We start from the raw sequence: 1,412 nt of genomic DNA, 5'->3' as shown, positions 1-1,412 counted from the left end.
CGTATTGACAGATTAGTTGTGACGTATTTACAGATTAGTTGTAACGTATTTACAGATTAGTTGTAACGTATTTACAGATTAGTTGTAACGTATTTACAGATTAGTTGTAATGTTTTTACAGATTAGTTGTAACGTATTTACAGATTAGTTGTAATGTATTTACAGATTTGTTTTAACTATTTACAGATTAGTTGTAACGTATTTACAGATTAGTTGTGACGTATTTACAGATTAGTTGTAATGTATTTACAGATTTGCAACAATCCCATTTTGTACAGTTTGTTTACTTTCTGATTCAACTGCCTGTTGTTTGCGTGGGGCTCAAGAGGTTAAATTACTGAACTAATTTGAAAGTTGTTTTAAATGAATGCATTGTTTTTATAGGTGCATACTCTTAAAATGACCTGATTTGTATATATATATATTTTTTTGCGTGAAGCTGATGTCTTCTTTGCAGAACACCAGTACTGAAACTCTGATTCATTTATATGTGCAGCTCTGGATACAAGCTTAAAAAAAGTTGTACTTCTTTAGGTTTTAGACCCTAAAAAGACGAGAACCCTTACAGTAGCTGAGTAAACAGATCTGTTGGGATGTTTTACCTGAACTTTTGGGAACGAGGCTGAGGTTCGTCTCTGAAACAAGCCTCCAGGCCTCTGCTGCTCAGGTGATGTTTGTGTTTGAGGACTTCTCTCTCCAACAGAGTGTTTGTTGAAAACGTAGCGCTGCGCCAAGCGCATCATCCGAGAATATAAACTCACAGCTCCTGGAGCTGAACCTGTGGGGAAAAAAAAACTATGTCAGCATTCTAAACAAGGATTTTAGTTCATTTAGGTGAAGCAAACAAACAACTCCTTTAAGATTTTGTGCTTTAAGGCTCAGAAATGTAGAAAATGTCATTTAAGAACTGATCAGAACAGGACTGAGCTCCAGAAACACAGAAAACAACTTATCATTCCACTGCAGACCTGCCCCCACTGAAACAGCTTTGTGAGCGGACTGTACGCATACTTTGGTTTGATTGTGTCCTTGTTGTACACGAATGAATGCTATCAGCAGCTCACCATGTTTACTCAGGGGGGGCGGGGGAGGGGGTCTGTCTGCTCAGGCAAGCTGTGAACACAAAGACTCACTTGTACAATCTACTGGTCATGTTGGGAAAAGTACGTGCACGCAGGCAAGCATGGTCAAAGCCTCTGAAAACAAACACGTTTACAGAGAGCAGTTTTAAAAACAAAACTAACGACGCGTCACATCAAACCCAGGATTAGGTTAAACTTGGTTTAAATGATCATATTTTCAGATTCCTGCTTTAAAAGCTACGTTTTGACGCCTGGATCACCCTGAGATCACAAACAGAGCCAGAGATATGACTTAATATGTTGCAATAATCACAATAATACATAAGATTT

General features: G+C 38.0%; 1 protein-coding gene across 3 annotated transcripts in view; it reads right to left on the bottom strand.

Annotated features, from left to right (window-relative positions):
* si:ch211-266k8.4 (USP6 N-terminal-like protein) overlaps window positions 1-1,412 on the bottom strand; it is a 59,689-nt gene that overhangs the window by 21,990 nt on the left and 36,287 nt on the right. For all 3 annotated transcript variants that reach the window (XM_014032930.1, XM_014032923.1, XM_014032915.1), the window contains one exon: window positions 603-778. In XM_014032930.1, coding sequence (XP_013888384.1) covers window positions 603-778 — 176 coding nt within the window. The remainder of the gene's footprint in view (window positions 1-602; window positions 779-1,412) is intronic.

This window comes from Austrofundulus limnaeus, unplaced genomic scaffold (assembly GCF_001266775.1).
Source record: "Austrofundulus limnaeus strain Quisiro unplaced genomic scaffold, Austrofundulus_limnaeus-1.0 Scaffold7, whole genome shotgun sequence".
Classification (NCBI taxonomy): Eukaryota; Metazoa; Chordata; class Actinopteri; order Cyprinodontiformes; family Rivulidae; genus Austrofundulus; species Austrofundulus limnaeus.
This window is presented reverse-complemented; position numbering and strand designations above follow the sequence as displayed.